The sequence below is a fragment of the Hemibagrus wyckioides genome, linkage group LG21, assembly GCF_019097595.1.
Source record: "Hemibagrus wyckioides isolate EC202008001 linkage group LG21, SWU_Hwy_1.0, whole genome shotgun sequence".
In the NCBI taxonomy this organism is placed as follows: domain Eukaryota; kingdom Metazoa; phylum Chordata; class Actinopteri; order Siluriformes; family Bagridae; genus Hemibagrus; species Hemibagrus wyckioides.
The window spans coordinates 19186479-19208271 of record NC_080730.1 but is presented as its reverse complement, the minus strand read 5'-3'; the positions used below and the strand labels follow the sequence as shown (position 1 = coordinate 19208271).

Below are 21793 nucleotides of genomic sequence, written 5' to 3'. Positions count from 1 at the left end.
ATTTACGCACATCTGGACTAACAGTATTGATGAATGAGGCTCACTGTGATTATGCATCTGTTTCCAGTAGTGTTATTAGCACAGCCTCCATCACTCACCAGTTCTTTAGGCCTCATATTGTACAAGATCCGCTCTGCGTTCTCACTGTCATGACGGCTCTCCATGATGGCCAGAAGCAGCTTGGAGGCGTTATTCTGCTCAACAGAGATAAAGTCTCAGAATTCGGTGTGCATCACAGCAAACCTTCATTTGCATCACTATATCTGAGAGTGAACTTGGGCTGAGACAGCTGGATCCATGCTATAATAATATAAATACATGCCTACTATTTGTACTAAACTCTGTCCTAAAGCAGTATGTAGTATGAATTTCTGTGTGTGTGTGTGTGTGTGTGTGTGTATTCACACCTTCAGCTCTAGCACAAGGTCCATCCTCTTCTTGCCCAGAGGGTTGATGTCATTTAAAATGAGTGCGATGATGATGTCAATGCCGTTGCACTCGTGAGTTGCGATGCAGTTCTGAAAGACGCAGGAGGAGGATTGCGGGGGTCGAGTCATTTGTTAGTATTAAGGCACAAATTCACAGAAAAGGCAATAAAGAGAGAATTCGAGTAATCTAATAACACCGATCCACCAGCCACACAAAAAGTCTGTAAATGAATGAATTCATGAGCGGGCACACGAAGCGCGAGCGTACGCTCGGACACTCACATCGAGTTCAGTGTTAAATTACGCAGTCACAGTGCTCCTTTAATGAGAACGTGATCTGAAAAGCTCGATCTATCAGGTGATTACGCTGTTCCGAGGAAAACGGTAATGACATCATCGACGAGGAACAAAGCACCACTGCAATTATGCAATTAGGAGCCTTTGACTCCATAGAAAGCCGGCACAATGGAAATAATGTGTAGCATTATGCTGCAGCCGAGACAGATCTGATCGCCTTTGTGAAACTCTACATGCGGGAAACTTGGGTTCTTAACGCTGTTTTTCACGTACGTTGTTAAATGCACGTACGTACTGCAGCAGACATTCACACATCTGTACAAGATGCAGCCTGTAGAAGGATGTGTGTGTGTGTGTCATGGTAGACGCATGCATATTTAACGTGTGCTCGTATGTCCACCTGGTTCTCGTGGCAGGGGCCCTGGCAGTACTCGGTGAGGCTCTCCACAGTTTGGTTGATGAGAGCCACGTTCTTCTCGTTAATGTAGAGCCCCAGCAGACCCAGACCTCCTGTGGTGCTGCCACAGATGCAGTCGAGGAACTGCAGTGTCTCACACACCAGGTTATAATTGTTCTTGTTGTTCTGGCAGCGCAGGAAGTTCTGGAAAGACAGAGAGAGAGAAAGAGGTGGAAAGGAGACGACTTAGTGGAAAATGTGTCAACAGGATATAAAGGATGTGCGCTGGTACTTGTACATTAGAACACATGGGGTTCAGGAAGAACACCCACAGAGACTAGAGTTAATGTCTCTAATGTGAACATGCGTAATGTTCTATATTTGTTCTTTGTTTTTTATATGATGTTAAAACCTACAGAACATATCCTCACAGACTATAAAATAACCAAACCCAGATCTGACACTAGCTGGCTCTGGCCTGAGGGATTCTTCCTCCTTGTAATAACTTTATCTGGATGACCAGCAGTTAGCACAGGATCGGTCTGAGGGCTGACCTGCAGCTCGCGGTTGTGGTTTTCGCAGAGCAGCTGCATGAGGCGCAGGATGGGCTGCATGATGGTGATGGTGACGCTCATCTCGTTCTCGTCCTGGTTCTTCTCCCCCGAGTTGGTCTGGACCTCACCACCGCCCAGATGCTCGTCTGAGTCCACTTCCCGTCTGTACGCAGTGAAAGCCTTCTTTGTGGCCGTAGAAGCTTCCAGAAGCTGCTCGCGTACCTCTTCTGTGACCACAGCAACATCCTTTACTGGAGGAAAGACGGGAGAGATAAAGGTGTTTGGTTTTGCTCAGATATTTACACCTGTTTCGTTACGTCATGTGGAATAAAGTGACCTGTCGAGATACGTTCTAAATGTGTACAGAATAGTGATTATTAATTTCGCATAAAAGAAAGACAATTTCAAAACTCTTTGGTTTGTTTCACAATATCTTTACATTTAAAAACATGTTGCACAATGTTTCCAGCCTTCGAGCAATTTGCATTACAGGACGTTTCCACACCGTCCATCCTTCTGCAGTTGATTTATTTGTTTTTGGGGTAGACACGGTCATCTCTGTCCAGGCTCTGACCTTTCTTTTTGGTGGGTGCCTCCTTGTCGTTTGTGTCCTCATCTTTGCGCTTGCTGCCCAAGTCGCTGGTGTTGACAGTCACGGTGGCTTTTATCTCCTGCTGGGCCAGTTTCATCCGCTCATAAAACACCTTGAAGAACTTCTCCGACTTATTGTCCCTCGTCAGCCTGATAAAGAATGATCTCTGGAGGAAAAGGGACAGAAAGAAGGACAGATGAAAGAACTGATCTAGTTGTGAAGAATTTGAAACATGGTTTCCAGGAGAAATGCACTCATTAAAAAATATATATATTTTTATATAAAATTAGGGTGCAGTTCATTTTACATTACAGCATTTGGTAGACACCCTTATCCAGAGAAATTAAGCGGTTAAGGGTCTTACTCAAGGTGGCCAGAAGTGGACGCTTGGTGGACCTGGGATTTGAACTCTCAACCTTCTGAGCACTGGTCCAGCACCTTAATCACTAAGCTACCACATCCCAAATACCAGCCCCCCATTTTAAAGTGGGTTGTAGGAAAAGACAGAGAGGCAGAGACCGAGAACATGAATGAAGTACACAAAGTTATTACGGTCTAAATCATACTCTGGCTCTTTTGCGATGCTTCAAATTGACCTAAGGTTACAGGCGCTTTTACATTTATTTAGGAAGAGAGACAGAGAGCATGTTTCCTGCAGACTCTGAATGAGAAGGTCATGGCCAGGGCTGGAGAGTCACTCTGGTTTAACGTGTCTGACGGAATTTTCCCATCACTTGAATCAGGCAAGCAGGAAAAAACACCAAACTATGCATGGCAGTGGCTCACCAGCACCGGAATTCCCCTGAAAGCTACAGTTACCTAGGGTTCACTAGGAGCCCAGAAAAAAGTAGAGTGGAGATTGGACACTGAGAGTGCTGGAATTAAAGGCATATCCCTTTAAAGACCTCATGAAGCGTGGCACGGTGCAGCCATGCTCCTGGGTTCCATTCTCACGTCCCTCCCTCAGCCCTGTTTACTGCCTGCCTAGCTCACACCACCAGAGTTACATAACACACACACACACACACACACACAAGTGCACACACACACACACACGCACATGCACGCACACGGAAATAACCTGGAGTGACTCCCTCAGCTCACCTGATTTATCACCATCTGCCTTTTGGCAGTGTGTGACGACACACACACACACACACACACACACAGAATCAGATTTGACTATTTTCCTCTCAGCTGTGAAATAGTGGTTCCCGTTAACTTCAGTAATGCAACAGGGAAAAAAAAATACAAATAATAATTTACACACTTTTGGTCTTCCGCTGAATGTTGACTGAAACGAATGTGGAGAACTCAGAAAAGGGGGCGCTACGACTCAGGTCGGAGGATTATGTGGTATTTTTTCTGGTATATCCTGTCCTACTTTACTTTTTTTTTTGTTGCTTTTCTTCCCCCTTCTCAACAATCCCTCCTTACATAAGCACTCGACTCAGCTGAGGGGACAGAGTACACAGCGAGAGAGAGAGAGAGAGAGAGAGAGAGCGAAGGGACTTGCACTCGCCTGTGCTCTGGGCCAGGAAAAAAAAAGGAGAGAAAAAAAGGAGCGTAGGAAAATCCTGCCCTACTTTCACGAGCCAAACAGGCACGAAATGAGTGTGTGGCATGTCGGAGCTAGAGGGAGAGAAGAGGGAGGGTAAGTTATCAGCCGGCTTCTAGGTCAGTTTTGAAAGCCTGTTACATAAGCAGCCTTCTATCCAGGTTAAACTCACTCATGCTCAAGGGAATAAAGCTCTCTCACACACACACACACACACTCTCACAGGACCATATAGTCCAAGCCATAAAGTCCAAGGCATGAATACAAAAACAAGAGGACTACTTCAAAACAGTTTTATTCCACTGGCCTAATTGACACCGTATTTCAAGAAAACAGAAATGTCCAGTTGTCCGGTTTTATACAGATAAGCCCATAAGAATTCTGAGAGCTCTCAATCAGATTAGGAGCTCCTGGGTGGATCAACACAGGTTGCATAAGACACAACCAGTTTATAACATTAGAGAGCGTGAATGCAGAGGACTCATGACCTCGCGTGTAAACAACCCTCCGGAATCAGCCGATGTTGTCGACACGGCAGCCACCTGACCAGCATATGACAACAGCTCTGAAAAACAGCACGTCACCGGAGGACAAAAAAATGAGGGAAACAAACAAACAAACAAACAGAAATCTATGAGAAAGGTTTCAGTTTCTGATTCATCAGAATCAGTCCAGGAGAATAAGCGGCATGTTGGAGCAGGTGGTGTAATAAGAGCTGATGCTGGGGCGAGTGCTGGGGTCTGTGACATACGTGACCTTTCGCATGCTGCTTACGTGCTGTGTGAGAGGCTACATGTATCACATTGACTCATTATGGTTTATGGTGACAAACAAACTAAATTTTGCCAATAATTGTTATCAGTCATTGTTCTGCCCTGAATGTTGATTATAACACAAGGCCAGTTATTTGAGTCTCTAGTGAGGGATCAGTGTATTCATTCAATTATTTCCCTTAAAGAAGGAAACCTTTCAAATTTAAGCTTTATTTTTAATTTAAAAACAAAACACATTTACTATAACTGGCTAGACATGAGTCAGAACTGGACAAACTGGAGTGTCACATTCTTTTACTTTTACTTTACACACACACACACACACACACACACACAGCATTGAGGTTAAGATTCATCCACATGGTACCTGACGTCATTTTAGCTTTAGGATCACTATTACAATGGTTTGTGTAACTAGACAACACAAGCTCCATCTGTATGCTTTCAGTGTTATTCAGTGCACTACGGTTCCTCTGCATCCTCCTTAAAGCCCTATATATAACCCACAAACCTGCGAAGAATAACTTGATCCACCACTTCACCCTCAACCCCCAAACATCCACTTCTGAGTCAGCATCAGAGCCACAATGCTTTCTGGCTAAGGGGATCATCACCACGTCCTGAGTGTCTCAACAACACACACAGCCACAGTTGCTTAAAACCACAACTGCTGCTTCAATTCACCAAAAAAACGGTGTGTGTGTGTATGTGTGTGATCGACATGTCAATACCTAAAAAGAACAAAATTCAGATGTGACAGAAGGTTTAGAGGCTCAGTGTGGGAGGAGTTATATTCAGTAAAAATAAATTAGACAGATGACCCCTGGAGCATGCGGTCACCCGGGGTCATCCGTATAAACCGACACGCTCTCTTCACGTTAGATGAGCTCAGGACAGGAAATGCACCCTCATGCGGGTTTTGCAAGTTCACCGAAACTATCTCGCTCATCCTATCAAAGAGGTTTACATGGCACTTCTCAGAATCTGCCGGCTATCACCAGCTGTCCAAGACGATGACCGTATGCATCGTCCCTCTGTGCATTTAATCCTGTGCATTTAATCAGAGAGCCGGCTTAGGAACGACGCACGGGCTGCTGATACTGAATTAATGAATGAAACAATCGATGAAGGTCATGTAGCTGGTTCCAACAAGCTCATTCTCATTCAGTGTTTGCCTTTTTTTAGTGAAATATTCCAGGCACAGGGCAGCCGGACACCACAGGAAGTGCACCAGCATGAGGAGCTGTGTGTGGGTGGTGTCATTAAACAACTGCCTACATAAACAAAGAAGCAGGTCAGGCTTCCGCTATCAGCCCACTCTCCCTGTACACGCTCTCTCGCTCTCTCTCTCTCACTGCATCGACAAGGGGATGTTGCATAAGACCCACTTATAGGTGCTTGGCTCTCCCGGCTCTGAGATAGCGGCCGTCACTTGGTCGGGCCCGTAACCACAGGAACGAGCCGTTGCAAGGGAAGCTGAGAGAGTGGGTGGATGTACGGCGGGTCCTTCGCACCGTAACTGCAGTCTGAATAATGAACCCGTCACTTCAACACAGCGTGCTGATTTTCAGATTTGAGTCGGGACAGACGAACGCCCCCTCATACAGCTAACACAAACATTCTCACACTTCATCTAACCACCACACACACCTCTCACACACATCTCACACACCGTGTTTACTGGTGTTTCCAATATACTCCCATGCACTATGTGTCTGTGTGTGTGTGTGCGCGCTTTCAGAAGGATGTCTGATCTGCTACACAATACTTTCAGAGATAAAATAGCAGACTGAAGAGCATGTGGCTGTATCTAGTTTTCTGTTTATCAGCACCATCAGATCTGAAGACAGATGAGATTTGCTTAGTTTATAGCGATGTTAAATGCTGTAGAAAAAAAAAGTGATGCTGATCTGTGAGTGTTGTGTATCTTTCTCTTATCATAAACTTTAAAAACAACACTTTTATACATTTAGATTTCTGGCATTTTGCAGATGCCCTTATCCAGAGAGACGTACAACAGTGCTTAGAAGTCTCTATCAATGACTGTTGGGAGGAATTATAGCACATTTTATTTTAATGCATAAAACAAACGGAAAATAAGAGCTAGTTTAAATGTCTCAGGAAGAGGTAGGTCTTGAAGACGGTCAGTAACTCGGCTGTTCGGACATCTAGGGGAAGTTCATTCCACCAGCTTGGTGCCAGAATATAGAAGATTCTTGTATACCTACCTCTTACCCTGAGAGATGGTGGAGCAGTCGAGCAGTGCAGGTAGATCTGAGGGAGCGAGGTGCAGTGTGAGGAGTGATAAGAGCTTTGAGGTAAGGTGGAGCTGGTCCATTCTTGGCTTTGTAGGCAAGCGTCAGTGTTTGAATCTGATGCTACCAGAAGCCAGTGGAGGAACAGCAGAGGAGCGGTGTGGGAGAACTTAGGCAGGTTAAAAACAAGTCACTCAGCTGCAATGTGGATTATTTGCAGAAGACGAACTGCATTCAGAGATAGACCTGCCAGGAGAGAGCTGCTCTAAATGACCAGAGACTGAACAAGCACGTGAGTAGCCTCTGTGGATAAAAACGGACGAATTCTTCTGATGTTGTACAGAAGAAACCGACATGAGTGGGTCACATTAGCAACATGGGAGGAAAAGGACAGTTGTCTATGGTTACACCAAGGATGTGAGCAGTGGCCGAAAGAGAGACCAGAGAGTGAGTATGTGTACATATATATATATATATACACTATATTGCCAAAAGTATTCGCTCACCCATCCAAATAATCAGGATCAGGTGTTCCAATCACTTCCATGGCCACAGGTGTATAAAATCAAGCACCTAGGCATGCAGACTGTTTTTACAAACATTTGTGAAAGAATGGGTCGCTCTCAGGAGCTCAGTGAATTCCAGCGTGGAACTGTGATAGGATGCCACCTGTGCAACAAATCCAGTCGTGAAATTTCCTCGCTCCTAAATATTCCACAGTCAACTGTCAGCTGTATTATAAGAACGTGGAAGTGTTTGGGAACGACAGCAACTCAGCCACGAAGTGGTAGGCCACGTAAACTGACGGAGCGGGGTCAGCGGATGCTGAGGCGCATAGTGCGAAGAGGTCGCCAACTTTCTGCAGAGTCAATCGCTACAGACCTCCAAACTTCATGTGGCCTTCAGATTAGCTCAAGAACAGTGCGCAGAGAGCTTCATGGAATGGGTTTCCATGGCCGAGCAGCTGCATCCAAGCCATACATCACCAAGTGCAATGCAAAGCGTCGGATGCAGTGGTGTAAAGCACGCCGCCACTGGACTCTAGAGCAGTGGAGACACGTTCTCTGGAGTGACGAATCGCGCTTCTCCATCTGGCAATCTGATGGACGAGTCTGGGTTTGGCGGTTGCCAGGAGAACGGTACTTGTCTGACTGCATTGTGCCAAGTGTAAAGTTTGGTGGAGGGGGGATTATGGTGTGGGGTTGTTTTTCAGGAGCTGGGCTTGGCCCCTTAGTTCCAGTGAAAGGAACTCTGAATGCTTCAGCATACCAAGACATTTTGGACAATTCCATGCTCCCAACTTTGTGGGAACAGTTTGGAGCTGGCCCCTTCCTCTTCCAACATGACTGTGCACCAGTGACCAAAGCAAGGTCCATAAAGACATGGATGACAGAGTCTGGTGTGGATGAACTTGACTGGCCTGCACAGAGTCCTGACCTCAACCCGATAGAACACCTTTGGGATGAATTAGAGCGGAGACTGAGAGCCAGACCTTCTCATCCAACATCAGTGTGTGACCTCACAAATGCCCTTCTGGAAGAATGGTCAGAAATTCCCATAAACACACTCCTAAACCTTGTGGACAGCCTTCCCAGAAGAGTCGAAGCTGTTATAGCTGCAAAGGGTGGACCGACGTCATATTGAACCCTATGGATTAGGAATGGGATGTCACTTAAGTTCATATGCGAGTCAAGGCAGGTGAGCGAATACTTTTGGCAATATAGTGTATATATATATATATATATATATATATATAATATATAAATATATACACACACACGTATACACATATATACACACACACACACACACATATATATATATTTATATGTGTGTATAAAATTTAAAGAAAGAAAAGATGCCCATGTGGACCAGCTCTACCACATGGACTCTGATCTGCATGGGTGTTAGGACAGGTCAGTCACTCCGCTCTGTGTTTGGAAAAAAAAACATTCTCAAACAACCAGTTCCCGGCTCTGCAACAAGACCAAATACTTTTTTGCTCCTATGGATCAGCTCTTCTCCGGTGAGAAATACGTCTACATTAGGGTTATAATGCAATGCTACTATTTACATCTATATTATTTAAGTGTTCCAAATATCTGTATGTGTTCTCAGATTAAAACCAGAATAAGATCTGGTCCAAACCACAAGACTTTATTTTTTTTTAAATAAAATCAGATCCCTTTATGCCCCAAAGAACACTAGAAAACTCTGGTGGAAAAGTGATGATGAGTGGAAATGTCAGCATGGTGTGTGAATTCTGGCCGGTACACTTCCTCACCCTCATCTACATCACTCCAGTTCATATCTGGCCTCCACTACAGATGTGTGCAGGACTGTGTGCAGTTATTATTTTTGTTTGTAGCTGCCTGACATACCTGACCACCACAACCAAGGGTTTTTGCATTCCCATTCCAGATTTAGTCCACATTTGCTGCTATCATATCAGACTCCACTCCCTGGAGCATGGCTATGGGAAGCACACCAGCATTAGTGAGGTCTGGCAGAGAAGTTAACAAGATTCCAGTTCCTGATGCACACCTTAACCAGTCTTAACCAGTCTTAACCAGATGTTAACCTTTCCTAATGTAATTCAATTACATTTCTAGTATAAATGCATATACAGTATGAACTGGAAGAAGGGGGGGGGTAGAGAGAGAGAGAGAGAGAGAGAGAGAGAGAAGCTGCTCTCAGCTTTACGAGCACTGGCAAGTGAAGAGTGAAATTTAGACCAGCAAAATCCACAACTCCATATTGTGGGAGTAAATAAGCTGCAGTTGGATGGAAGCCTTTCTCTCCGTTATTTCCTTTCCCTACCCCCTGCCCAGCACACACACACACACACACACACACACATTATGCACGCACGCACACACACACACACTATCTCTTGCCAGTTGAATCTCAGCCCTCACACCTGTTCCTTTTCATTAAGAAGTAAGAGAGAGTGAAGGACGAATAAAACGGGTAATAGCCACACACACTTTTGAGTACATCTTCCAGTACAAGTGAGACTATTTCAAAGTCATCACGAGAGGATGCGTGTGTGTGTGTGTGTGTGTGTGTGTGCACTTGCTTGTATCTGACCATTAGACACACGTGCATGCAAGCTGATGCCTGTTGTCTGATGTCTGTTTCTGGAGAAGTTATGTAGGTCAGGAGCTAATGTTTAATGGAATGTGTGTGTGCGTGTGTGAGGACAGCAGGAACAGGTGCGGCCAGTGACCCGAAACCTCTGTGAAATGAAGCTCCACTGCTGACGAGGAAGAGGCGGAGTCTTTCACCGCGGAGCTCGTGTCTCCTCTCCGCTTAGTGACACGAAGCTCAAAATTACATAACACAAACGCGCTCTCATCCACTGGGCAGCGTGAGCCTGATGGGAAGCTGCTGACATTTTAGGTTGTTTGAATTGCAGATAAACTTCATTGATTTTTTCCCCCCTCGCTAGCGGCCCTGTTTGTTCGAATGTTTATCAATGTCAAATACACGCTGTTGTTTACCGACTCAAAGAACCCAAGACCACAAATGAGAATCTCAAAAGAACCCAAAAAGCAGGTCGACACGTACACACAGAGAGACCCTGACCGCAACCCTGCACACACACACACACACACACAAGACTTCCCAGCTGCCCTGTAATAAAATTCTCTTCTATTTATACTTTTCTTAGGAACCTCCAGGCCTGTGTCGACGTGCCGCAAGCAAAGAGCATTGGGTTTTGTGTTCTGTGGGTGGGGAAGAAAGTTTTGATTCCTCTAATGAAATAAATTGGTATATAGCTAGCTGTTGTATGTGTACATGTATAATAATCAGCATCACGTCCATAATGAAGCGTTTAAAAGGAAACCTGCTCTGGGATGGAGTAAAATGTTCCTCCATCTGGACTTCTGCCCAACACTGTTTACAATGATCTCTTCTCACGAGCCAGTGGGAGTTTGGCTTTTGACCTTTGCACAAATTGCAGCCGGTGACTAAACCTGGCTTTTCATAGCCATGGAGAGAGGGCTACAAATAAAGTGACAACTAACAGGAAGATGGCACTTCCTTTTGAGGTGAGTTTTCTGTGTGTGCTTTGTGCGTCTCCAGTATTCTCTCTGATTTCCCACTAGATAAAATACCTGTGTTTTTGGGGGGGTTTTTGAGGATGGGTGTGTGGTGCAGGAGACATCATGCCCTCACCTATGATAGAGGGGATGATATGTGTATAAAGGTTGAGTTGAAGGGAGGAAAAAGACTGTGGGATAGAGTCTAATCCGTGTGTGTGTGTGTGTGTGTGTGTGTGTGTGTATCAGATTAGACGTCTGCGGTTTGCAGCCCACTCTCTGTAGCTGCCAGGACAGAGTGGGCGAATGCTTCCGTCATGGGTCATCCAAAACCCAGCTTTCTCACACTTCTCCAACACCCCCCCAGCCCCCCTTCCTCATTCTTTCATTCTTTCCCTTTCTGTCTTGCTAATTTTAGTCACCACTGACCATATCCTGTCTGATTTGTGGACAAACCTGCGTTGTGTTACACAGTGTGCCAGCGTGAGTTTCATGTTCTGAAACACTTTACATATCAGTGGACAGTTTTCTGCTGCTAGATTTTTCTTCCTCAGGCTTTAACACTTAGTCTGCATGGAGTGGAAGCTAAGCAAATCCACAAGCTAAACTACATCAAATCAGGTGGGCTTCAGCAGGAAACACAAACCTCTGAGCCGTCCAGACCCGAAGCTTAGTCCTGACCTACAGGTTAAGCCGCTGAGCGTGAAGAATTCTGTGTACTGATTAGAGATTATTTTGTAAACAGGTTATTTTTCCAATCAGTAAAAGACCGGGGCCATTTTTAACACTTCACAGCTTTAAAGTCTTTTCTGTAATAAATCACAGATCTGTTAATTAGAAACTATTAAAAAGTTTAAATTAGCGTTAAATCAATGAAAGCACAAATGTGTGTGGTGTTGCAATAAAGCTAACCTCAGCACTGTTTAGCAGCAGTGTTCTTGACCTGTGAGACTATTGAAAAAGTTCTGAACTTTACTTTAAATAAACCAGAAATATCAATAAGCCTGATTTCAGAAGTCTGGGACAGACCATGTTTAGCCCTTTCTTATATTTGTATCCATAAGCATGCACACTTCTTAACTAATACTTTTTTGGTAAAGCACATTTTGTCACAGTCTACCAGATTAGCTCATCTTTATCTGGTCATTTTATTCCTTTCTTCATTGTATAAATGCTCCATGTCTGTTAAATTGTGAGAAGATCTCCTGTGCATATCCCTCTTCAGGTCATGGCACCAAGTTTTTTGATAGGATTCAGAGCTGGACCCTGACTGGGCCTTTCCTAATCACTGATCATCTTCACCTGAAGCTGTTGAAGATGGATTTGCGCTGTGAAGGTTTCTTCATCTTCAGCGGTCTAACAGAGATCATAAGATTTTGTGTTAAAATAAAACTGGCATTCAGAGCTATTGATGTTTCCAACCAACTCGACCAGAGCGGCAGCGGCAGATCTACTGAACCATGCTGCCACCACTGTGCTTCACACTGGGTTCTCTGGGTGATAAAATCTTCTGGTTTTACTCTAAACATGTCGTGTGGAATTATGCCCACAGTTCTGCCTTCTTCTCATCAGACCACAACTTCATTTGCCACATGGTTTGGGGTGATTTAAGTGAGCTTTTTCATGTGAAGAGTACAGGAGATTGTTGTCAGATGCAGCAGGGAGTGTCCAGTACTTGCCTGCAGCTCTTTGAATGTTGCTGTAGGTTTCTTGGTAGTCTCTCTGATAAGTTTTCATTTTGCCCTTCCGTCAATTTTGGAGCGATGTCCTGTTCTCGGTAATGCCACTTTGTTGATGATGGCCTTCACGGTGTTCCGCGGTACAGCTAATGTTTTGGAAATGCTTTTGTACCCTCTCCTGATCTCCTGATATCTTTCAACAATGAGAGGTCCTGCACATGTTTTGTAAGCTCTGAGTGGACCATGGCATCAGCAGTCAGATGAAACCAAGATGATGTCAAGAAAGGGCTTATCTCTATTTGAGGTTAATCAGAGCACGTGAACATGACTGGTTGATTCTGTGCATCGCGAAATTCCTCAGTGAAAGTGTTGTACAGTTTTTAACCAGGTATTTGTCATTCTTGCAAAACATTTCTGTTTGTTTTTTGACTTGAATTTCGTTGGTTCCTCTATCACAATAAAGGTGGGGGAAAAACATAGACGATTGATCCTGTGAATTTTTATTTTCTTTCTAACAATTTTCCAAATGGTAAACTTTTTAATAGCCACTCAATAGTCTTGTCTAGTCTATGTTCAATGGTAAAAAAAAACAAAACAAAAAACCTTTTATAAAAATTTCTAATACAACTAAAATTTCTCAATACTTTTACAAATATTTAACTCTTCAGGGTTTCTCTAATAAACCTATATTAAATCAGCTAGAGCCGCTAACCAGTGGCCTTTTCCCACCCTGACACCTGCAGTGTTACAGATGTTTGAGGCAAAACATTACGCAAATCTGTCCTTTCCTTTCAAACCAGTTTCAGTATCTTCTCTCCATTAGAAAGTCAGGTCTGAACCAACATCAGAGCCACAAACAGGTGAGGTCCATGTTCTTGCTGCATTATTAAAACAAACTGTAAATATAAAATATCTGTGCATGTCTATGGGAATCTAGTTCGGAGTCTTAGCACGAGCACTGAGCAGACACTGAAAGGTTATAGAAGAGTCAGAGAGAGGAGATAAAGAACACAAACACACAAAATACTCTCTCTTTCTATCAGTATGTGTCTGGCTTGCATCATTCCTCCTTCTATGGGAAAGTCCCAAATTTTATATAGATTAGCAAAACCAGCACAGACACAGACACTTTAAGACACTTCGCCTACATCATGACTTAAACATGCACACATAAGTTCTGGTTCTGGCGAGGGTTTGTGGCCTGTCCCACTTCTCTTATCCCACTGTGTTGGCTAACTCACTTCCCCCTTTTTTGTTTTTTTGCTCATCACTGGCACCTTTTTATATTTCCTTCTTCCATCTTCCATCCTTTTGCTTCATTCTCTCTACCTTCGACCTCTCGCAGTCACTCAGTGAGCGACTCGGCCAGATCGCCTCAGTACCTTGAAGAAATGAGCGCGCTTTTGACCTGCTTCTGCTGCCCTGAAACAAAAAGCTCCTGTGTAAAAGAAGCAGGGCAGCAGGACTATTCTTACGAAACAAGCAGCAATGACATTGTTTAGATTCATTCAGGCTCCCCACAACATACACACACACACACACACACATACACACACATACACACACATACACACACATACACACACATACACACACACACATAGCAAAACGGTCTTGGATCACGGAGGTCGACTGAGTGAGGGTTAACTGGTGCAAACTGGGTTTAAGGTTACACACATCATAGACAGAGAGGACAGATGTGGGGATGTTGCTGAGTCAAATTACCATCGCCATAGAAACCAAGAGACAAAACCATGAGTCATTCTAAGCCTAATGCAGAAGGTGTTTGTTTGGAAGACATGAAGCTACCGTGTGGTCGTCACCAAATCATCAAACAATACTTTCTATAGATGGGTTAGTGATAAGGTCGATTGTCAGAAAGAGGAAAATGGATCAAAGTCTAAGAGTGAGATAAGAAAGTAACAAAAAGAGTGATTCACTGAAATCACACAAAGAACACATCAGAGCAGAAACGATAAGCCAAAAGCTGTAATTCCCCCATTAACTCTACAGAAAGGCAACGGCACAAACATCTGTCCTGAATCACACCCACTGACGACAACAGAATCATTTCTAAGGCTCTCCAGCTGAAGAAGCCTGTAAATGTGTTTCTTATGTAATCCTTCAACTTCAAATACTACTCTAACTTTATATTCACAAACGCAGAGGCAAAACAATTCACATTTCAATGCTAATCGATATTAAAACTTTGCTGAATGGTTTGTTCTTCTGAATCAATGTCATTTTGATAAATCTCATTCTCCTGTATACTTGAGTCATATCAACAAATAAACAGAAAATATATGTATATAGCTAAATTTCTAGAGGTGCTTTATATTAAGAATTTAGTGGCCTACATGCACTATATTGCCAAAAGTATTGGGACATCCCTCAAAATGAATTCAAGTGTTGTTTTTCAGGGGTTGGGCTCGGCCCCTTAGTTCCAGTGAAAGGAACTCTTAATGCTTCAGCTTCATACCAAGACATTTTGGACAATTTCATGCTTTGTGTGAACAGTTTGGGGATGACCCCTTCCTGTTCCAACATGACTGCACACCAGTGACCAAAGCAAGGTCCATAAAGACATGGATGAGTGAGTTTGGTGTGGAGGAACTTGACTGTGTCCTGACCTCAACCCCATAGAACACCTTTGGGATGAATTAGAGCGGAGACTGTGAGCCAGACCTTCTCATCCAACATCAGTGTCTGACCTCACAAATGCGCTTCTAGAGCATTCCCATAAACACACTTAAGCATGTCTAAATGAAGGCTTTTGCAGCTCAGCGGAACTGTTTTGGAAGCATAAATGAAAGAAAACTGTTGCTGTGTGACACTGAGGTGAAGACCGAAGATTTTCATACGCTTTCCGATTCATCTAAGAAATGCAAAATCTAATTTCATATCAGATGCAAAAAAAAACATGACTGTGAGGTGAGTAAATCTGAAAGTTAATTATAATAAAAAACTTCAGTGAGATATAAATACGCAATGTAGCTCTACTGCAATGTGTGCTAAGTCTGTTGGGATACAGGTAACATTTAATCATGTTAAATCTCGAGATACAACACACACACACACACACACACACACACACACACACACACACACAGATGATGGCTAATATTTGTCCACAGACCAGACTAACTCAGAACATTACTGTCTGCCTTTCATACAGGTTCTAAATCTCCTTACAGACACTTTTTATCTGTTTTTCACATTATGTATCTTTTCATTTCTCTCATTCTCTGTCTGTCCATCTCTCTGTCCATCTCCATTGTTCTCTCACTATATATGTTCCCTCTCTCTGCCCTGGTTCTGGCAATGAGCAGCGGCTCAGTTTAAGTGTGTGTGTTTATCGCATTGCTGGGGTTTGTGTGTGTGTGTGTGTGTGTGTGTTTGCTCTGCCAGGCCTGGTTTATGTAACAGACCCTCATGTGAGCAGCTTTGTGCGAGAGCCTGCTGGAAAGGGGGGGGGGCATCAGGTAGAACGGCTATGCAAATAACAAGCTCATTATGCAACAGGAACTGTTTGTGCAAGGGTGCGCACACACACACACACCAAATTTAACACAACAACCAAGCCAACAGGCACACACAAAAACTGTGCTATGTGATGAAACGATGAAAATCTCTCAGCGCCCAAACCTCGTCTGCCTGCACGCAACCTCACCGTGAGGTCAGAGGATTGACAGGTTGCCATGGCAACACATCGGGAGTGGGGGGGGGCACGTTCATCGTGTGAGAGCGCTGACGCCAGGAGCTGGAATTATCAGAGGACATGTAAAAGTGCACCTCTCCATCTCTCTCTGCTTCGGTCAGAAAGCTGACGAGATTTTGTGAATTTTTTTTTACTTAAATGAAGTGAAACGTGAAATCCAGACAATAAAACCCTGATGTAAAACTCTCAGAACCTGTGTTTAGATGCAGATGTTAGTAAGGTTCGCATTTTTTCTGGTTTATTACAAGTTTCAGCAAAACACCCAAGTTGCACATGCTGAATCCTCAATCAATAGCAGTGCCTCAGCCTCCGGGGCAAAGACGTCACTGGTGCCGGATTTGCATAGTGAGCATGGGCATGTGAGCGTGCACGTGACAGTGTGTGTGCGTCTGTCTGTCTGTGTGTGTTGTGTCTGAGCCAAGGTCCTAATTTATTTCAAATGTTTGATAACATGTTTCTGATTTGGTTTTTTTTTTTGCATTTCATTTACTGAAATGTTTTGCTGCTGGACAGATTCACAGGGAGGTAAAAAAAAGTGAGACAGCTTCAACTTGTTGTTTTGTAGGAAAATGCTGTGAACCCTGCTCCAGCACACACTTATCCTCAATCACATGACTAAACATTAATGGCAGTGTAGAACTGTTATAGAGTACCGTGCGGATCCGGCTGGGATTCAGAACCAGTAAAGAAGTGACTGCATCATTAAATACACGTTTTTACTTGTTTATATTCTTTAAGAAAATTGCTATTTAGTTTAATAAAAGTGGAAACATGGTGTTCCACACAGAACACGTATTCAGTCATCATGAAGCACAAGGGTCATTCAGCCGCAAAGTTTAAGAACATGAGTCAAAGGTTGAAATGAAGATTTGTTGCACGCAAATTCGATGCAAATTCTATCAGCATGTAAACACCAGATCTCTGAGATAGAGTCAGAGAGTAGCACAGAGGAGTAAGTAACAGTACCTGTATGACGGGGTTTCCTCCCTCGAGCAGGGCGATGGCTAACAAGATGCTCTCCTGAAAGATGCGGTCACTAGTGGCGTTCATGATGAGGTCGATGACCAGGTCAGACGCTCCCTCTCTGTCCAGGTGACACTGCACCTCGGCCAGGCTCAGCTCCCCTCGAGCTCCCACCGTAGCTCCAGCAGATGCTAAGGGGGCATAAAGGGGTTGAGTATTATAAGTATTATACACAAGAGGCACTTACACAATAAGGCCAGAAGTGTGTGGACATCTGACCATCACACACATTGTCCAGGCATCCAATACCAAGATGCCAAACAGGAGAAAGACTACCTGGGACCTGGGACCTAAATGTGTTGAATTATGGGAATCTGGGACAGTAAGGAACTGTATAACAATTTGTACAAACAAAGAACCATCTTACACTGACATGATTTGAGGTATTGAGCTTTTACTTTGCATGTACACACACACACACACACACAAACACACAAACACACACACACACAAACACTTCCTGTAGCAGGTGCGTCTGCAGGCTATTCCCACAGGAAGCGTGGGCATCCTGCTCTTGTTGCCTGGGTAACAGCAGAGACGGCTCTGATGATGTAGGACATGCAGCACAAAAACACCAAGGGTGACAAGGGCAGGGAAAGAAAGAACAGAGAGAGAGAGAGAGAGAGAGAGAAATGAATAGAGAGAAAAACAGAACTGAAAATATGAACTGAGATTTATGATGAGAGAAACAGAAGGAGAAAGATGGAGAAGGAGGGATGATGAGAGAGACTGACAACCCAAAATAGGAGTAAAGGGATGTAGAGTCCTCTATAAAACCTGTGCATGGCAGAATCAGTTTAGTCTAACTTTGAGCTTTACACAACTTTATTACACAAACTGTCTATATAAAACACACACACATACACACACACAGACACAGAGTGAGGACCTTCCATTGACGTGATTATTACTATAGCCAATTCGTTTTATGACTACACACACCACTAAGTTCTTGTTGTAGGGGAAAAATAAAACATTTTGCCATTTAGGGACGGTCCAAATATCCCCACAAGGTAGATGGTGTCAGATAACCCTACCCTCAGAGGGACATTTTTAATATAAACAAATGCCCCCACACACACTTTCTGGGGCTGTTCAAATTTTGTGGCTGTTGTATTATTGGCATAACCGTGGGTGCAGTCTGTCTACAAACACAGACCTGTGGGAGGTTTACTCTGTGCCCCAGGGCCGAGGGGTCCGTTGCTGAAGGTGGTCAGGCTGTCCCTCCGTCCTCCTGGCTTGAAGTTGCCATAGTAACGATTTACAAGGATTTGCCTCAAAGCTTCACCCTGGCAAGACAAAAAGAAGTCAAACAACGTCCGCTTTAAATAACATCAGCTGTGATCCCCAATATGTCACTTTAGGGCTCAGGATTAGAAAAGTACGGGGGATAGATAGATAGATAGATAGATAGATAGATAGATAGATAGATAGATAGATAGATAGATAGATAGATAGATAGAAAAACAGACAGATAGATAGATAGATAGATAGATAGATAGATAGATAGATAGATAGATAGATAGATAGATAGATAGATAGATAGATAGATAGATACATAGATAGATAGATAGATACTATTCAGACACTGGCTTATCTATTCCGATTTAATGCTGATAATTCCCTACACACAGTAACAATAATCATGTTTTAAAGCATCAATAAAGGAGATCAAACTCTGATCACGTGTCCAAAACATTCACTCATCTTTAAAGTGCTGTCCACATGACATTTGACCTTTATAAAGAGTGCTGAGGACAGGATTGTGAAGGAGACTAAAAACCCAGCGTCCTCCTCACTAATCTCCAAACCTCTTGGGCGAGATCTCAAATCCAAAAAGATGAAATAAGCTATTATTTGTGGAGTTATGAGGTAGTCTGTAGTCTGTCCAGGACACAGTCTTACATCTCTAATCCTCAGGGTTTTGGCCAATTTCACATATTTTGTGTTGCTACACTCATCCTGCAATTAGAGGAAATTTGCACCATGAGCAATCAATCATTAGTGATCATACACTTGTGAGGAAAAATGACTAAATATCTTCCCAAAAGTGGTTGTAGTTACTCAAAAGTACACTTCCACGTCCACAGTGAGTGGTCAGGTGGGGCAATTCAGGGGTTTACCTCTACTCACACCTCTCACTCTAGCGGTCACTGAAGATGACAGGTGAGTTGTTCGTTGTTGTTTTTTTTCCAACCTTGCCCTCATAATCTTACTGACGCTTTCAGACTCTTATGTCTAGATCTTAAAACTGAGGTTAAAATCTCTAATCCTGCACAGGCTCAGACCTCAGGTTTTACCCTCTGCTAGTCATACACTTGGGCAGCGCTAATAAAACCTCCTTAGATACAACTTTACAATGAACACGCGACTGTAGCGGAAATAGTAGTAAACCTGGCACGCAAACACAGATGACTGTTTCCTCTCGAGGAAGTGTTAGGCAGTTAGTAAAGGTAGCAGCCTGTGGGAGTGTGTGAATGGAGACATGCTGCTCGAGCAAAGAAGGGCAGGGGGAGCTGTCTCGGGGTTCGAGCCATGCCACTACCTACCCGCTTCTGATCCTCCATTTGCTTCTGGGGCTGGTTGGGATCAAGGTCCTGAGAGCGAGGCGAGTGAACAGCAAGCCGAAAGGAGAAAGAAGGAGGATGGGGGGGGGGCATCCAGGAGAACAAAAAAAAAAGAAAGGAGGGATTAATTCTATCCACATTAGTCATTTTTAATGGCATGCTGGGGGGAAAAAATTGGACAGATTTCATCATGCAGTTAAATGAAGGAAATGAGAGATGTCTGCATCCATATCTGTGTGTGTGGGTACATGTGATAAGCACTGGATTAAGTGACAAACCAGAAACACACTAATATTCCCCTGGAATTAATCATTAAAAAAACACTTTGCGGACATTTAGGCTAGATTTAAGATCTGCGCAAAAAAAACAAGCCTGAAAGACATACAAGACAAAAGGCTAACATGGTGTGCGTGTGTGTGTGTGTGTGTGTGTGTGTGTGTGTTGTTAGGGTGGATTGTTTTCATGCTTTTTAAAATGACTGTGTTAATTACATAACAACAACACTGGCAGCCAGGGTGAGATAGGTCTGGCACAGGTGAGAGGAGAGATTAAACAAAAATTGGAGGGAAAACAAGCTGAACCCGTGTTACATCATGAATTGCACAAGTTAATGGCGTACGGCATGAAATGACACCCATAAAACACATCAAACACAAACTGACCTACAAAAAGAAAAAGGGCAGAAACGTGAACATCGCTCTGAACGTAAAAGCATGAGGAGGTTTGAGAGGAGTTCCACTTCAGGGGGAAAAAATAAATAAAAAAATCAGAGCAGTCATGTGCGTCTGGGCGTTCAGTCCGTTGATGAGGCTTCACCCGAGCTGCGTGTTTGTGTTTCACAGGTCTGTGTGTCTAAATGTGAGAGTCGCCTCTGTGTCAACATGAATAGCTCTGATAAGGCTCTGTGTGTGTGTGTGTGTGTGTTGGGGCTATAGTGGTAATGAAACGCATCTGGACAGATGCTATAGGATAGATCGACTACAATCCGCAACAACCCATATTCCTTCCAAAATATGGGTGTTGAACACACCTCGGCAAGGTTCTCTGGCTCAGGCGGGGGAAGCAGCTAATGGAGACAAGAAAAAAAATCCAAAAGTTAGTTAACACACAGAGCAAACACCTCAAACCTGACATGCAAACAGTGCGTCTGCGTCAGAGGTCTTTTTAAATTCATCTCATTACCCCAGTCAGGCCCTGTCTAAAAGACCAGATCAGAGATAACACACACACACGACTACAGTCGAACCCGATAGGAATCTCACAGGAGCGCACAAACGAGATGCAGCGTCTAAATTAACACCGTGCATTAATACTGCATTCACCTCACAAGAGCCCTCACCCTGCAAGGTGCTATATTTGGAAGCAGAGCGTCACGTGGCTTATATAACTAAGCCACATCATGTAGGTCATCTGGTGAAGCAGACTCAGGCAGGTTATAAACACAGCCACCTTACAGGAAAGCTTCACCGACGCTTCTGCATTCTTTTCTTTTCCCTAAGACTAATCAGATGTTCAGGTCAAGACTGTAAACAGTCCAGGAGCTGTGTGCCCTGGTCATCAGATATCAGACTCTATTATTAACGTCGAATGTGTTTCAGACGATATCTGAGCATGGATCTAGCAGAACTGAAAAAAGCGGTCGTTGAGTGTTTACATTTCTTTCCTTCTACTCATGAAGTGTAGTCTAACCTCGGCTAGACCGCACCTTGACGCTAACACTCACCTTTACATGCCTCTACAGAGTTTTGTTTTAAATCGAAGAAGTATGTATGCAAAATCGGTGCCCAAAGAATCGGACTAATTCACACTCCTGCCTCTTCTTGTAAACACACCTCTCAGGTTACAGGCATAACTGTTTAACGTTTAAAGTAATTCTTTGTTCGAACCGACTTCACACAGCTTGCTT

At 43.7% G+C, this 21793-nt stretch overlaps 1 protein-coding gene and 1 long non-coding RNA gene across 14 annotated transcripts in view; one reads left to right on the top strand and one right to left on the bottom strand.

Moving 5' to 3' along the window:
- The window catches only part of itpr1b (inositol 1,4,5-trisphosphate receptor, type 1b), a 110060-nt gene that overhangs the window by 31175 nt on the left and 57092 nt on the right, over window positions 1-21793 (bottom strand). For 8 of the 13 annotated variants that reach the window (XM_058374105.1, XM_058374112.1, XM_058374106.1 and 5 more), the window contains 9 exons: window positions 20918-20953; window positions 19870-19917; window positions 18480-18609; window positions 17264-17451; window positions 2251-2434; window positions 1677-1927; window positions 1126-1326; window positions 408-518; window positions 99-194 (listed from right to left, as the gene is read on the bottom strand). In XM_058374105.1, coding sequence (XP_058230088.1) covers window positions 99-194; window positions 408-518; window positions 1126-1326; window positions 1677-1927; window positions 2251-2434; window positions 17264-17451; window positions 18480-18609; window positions 19870-19917; window positions 20918-20953 — 1245 coding nt within the window. The remainder of the gene's footprint in view (window positions 1-98; window positions 195-407; window positions 519-1125; window positions 1327-1676; window positions 1928-2250; window positions 2435-17263; window positions 17452-18479; window positions 18610-19869; window positions 19918-20917; window positions 20954-21793) is intronic. The other 5 variants (XM_058374109.1, XM_058374111.1, XM_058374117.1 and 2 more) reach the window with 2 other exon arrangements.
- Window positions 10450-12343, top strand: LOC131342861 (uncharacterized). Its single transcript, XR_009203072.1, has 3 exons — window positions 10450-10909; window positions 11150-11383; window positions 12126-12343. It is a non-coding gene; the product is annotated as an uncharacterized LOC131342861 (long non-coding RNA).